Genomic DNA, 1,962 nt, shown 5'->3' with positions numbered 1-1,962 from the left:
AGGAATGGAAAGCTCGTGCAAATGTACCTGTGGCTGTTTGTCCTTGGTCTCATTAAGTGATGACTCTGTTGGCCAAATAAAACATTCTGTTGCTTTTGTTTGACTCTCAAAATGTCCACCACTCAAAACATGAGTCTCTTGAATACTTTCCTGGCTGCTGTTTTTATGCTGAAGGTTAGGGAATGTATTCATCATTTGTCATCTGGTGTGCTTTCATGTACGTGCCCCAGAAAAGGCACAGAATAAAATATGATGTCCATTGTTTAGTTATGCATCTCTTAATACTATGCAAATTATTGAGATTAATCAAGAAATGTGCAATTCAGTCTGAAAAGATTGTTGGTGACTTGTAAACCCCAAAAGTGTCATTTCAGGGTGTTGTAGATATGCATAGTTAAGCAGATACCAGTGTAAATCTGTCCTTAAATAGTAAATTGTTCCTCACTTCTTTTTCTTTTACCATCAACTCAGAAAGAAGAAGAAGCTCGCATACGGGAAGAGGCAGAGCGGATTAGATTAGAACGTGAAAAACATTTCCAAAGAGAAGAGCAAGAGCGCTTGGAAAGGAAGAAGGTAACTCAGTACATGCAGAGAAACTGTAATTCATTTTGGCTTAGCAGTTTGCTTCCACCTCAGCTGTAGAAAGTTATCCATGAGATAAATGTGCCCTCAGAAAAGCTGCAGTCCTCATCTGCATAGCCTGATGTGAAAGTGAAGGGAATATTGCCAGCAGTTAATAAATCGTTCATCTTTTTGCAATAAACAGATGCAACTGATAAATGACAAGCAGTTGTGGTTTGGGAGAAATATTCTTAAATGAACGCCAGCAAACATTATTTTACCCTTTACATTTCATTGTAGAGGCTTGAGGAGATCATGAAGAGAACTAGGCGTGCAGAAGCTGTAGATAAGGTCAGTGCCCAGTGCTGCTACTTAACCTGTAAATATTGTGCATGTTTCACTTCTTTAGTACCATTTTTAATTTACAAAACTGTGCTTCCTTTGTAGAAACCCAATGACCAGCAAAATGGACATATATCAAAGGCAAATATTACTGGAGAAGCAGGTATTATGTTTCACTGTGCCCTGGACACAACTGGTGAATAAATGCCTACTAAGCACAATGATTTGAGATACAGTTCTGAAACTTGACACACTAATTGTAATAAAGAAAACAATGAGAGAACTGAAGTCTTAGCAAACATTATTTATTTAGCCTTTCCGTATAGCTAATTAGCCATTACTAAATGAGTCAGCTGTTATAGCAACTTTATGACATGGGTGTTTAACAAGAAGGAGTTGCTTAGCAAGTATAATTATTTATAAAATGAAAAGAAGCAAATTCTTTTCTGATTCTGATCACAAAAGAAACTGATTCTATAGTTTCTTTTGCATAGTGTTACAGATGTGGTTGTTGCAGACTTAATTTTCTTAAAGGGTTATTTAATCTCAGTCATCAAACCAAACTGTTCTTTATCCAAACATCTCCCTGTGATTCTTTGCTTGTACACAAGGTCTTAATTTCTATTTCTTTCAAAATTCAGCTTCTACAAAAGTTTAGAATCTCCCTGTCACACCCACACTTTCAGTCTTCCCTTCTATTCTGTTGCCTCTATCTTTTTTTCCTGGTTGTTTTAGGTAGTTTTATTTAAGATTTTAATACTTACAAAGAAGGAAGCAAAATAAAATGTAGCTCATATGCAACAATCACCAAGTATGAATTAGCAGTATTTAAAAATACTGAAGTCAAGCTACCAAATGGCTTACCCCTTTGTAGCATAACACATTAAATGACATTAATCTTTATTTCTCCTTTGTGTTTGAGTTGAGTAACACAGAGGACAAATACCAGTACTGGCTGCATGTACTGCTTTCTTTGGTGTTTAAAGTGAATGCTATTATTAGCACAGCCAGTAAACAATTTGACACAAATTTCATCACATGTATTTGGAAGTTATTTGT

The 1,962-nt window shown here is 35.8% G+C and overlaps 1 protein-coding gene across 1 annotated transcript in view; it reads left to right on the top strand.

The window, feature by feature from the left end:
* Nucleotides 1-1,962, top strand: part of LOC104527503 (ensconsin-like) — a gene marked incomplete at its 5' end in the record, with an annotated part of 15,579 nt that overhangs the window by 1,300 nt on the left and 12,317 nt on the right. The window contains 3 exons of the mRNA XM_010171238.1: nucleotides 472-573; nucleotides 862-912; nucleotides 1,009-1,066. Of these exons, the coding sequence (XP_010169540.1) occupies nucleotides 472-573; nucleotides 862-912; nucleotides 1,009-1,066 (211 nt within the window). The remainder of the gene's footprint in view (nucleotides 1-471; nucleotides 574-861; nucleotides 913-1,008; nucleotides 1,067-1,962) is intronic.

The sequence above is a fragment of the Antrostomus carolinensis genome, unplaced genomic scaffold, assembly GCF_000700745.2.
Source record: "Antrostomus carolinensis isolate BGI_N321 unplaced genomic scaffold, ASM70074v2 scaffold16217, whole genome shotgun sequence".
NCBI classification, from domain to species: Eukaryota; Metazoa; Chordata; class Aves; order Caprimulgiformes; family Caprimulgidae; genus Antrostomus; species Antrostomus carolinensis.
This window is presented reverse-complemented; position numbering and strand designations above follow the sequence as displayed.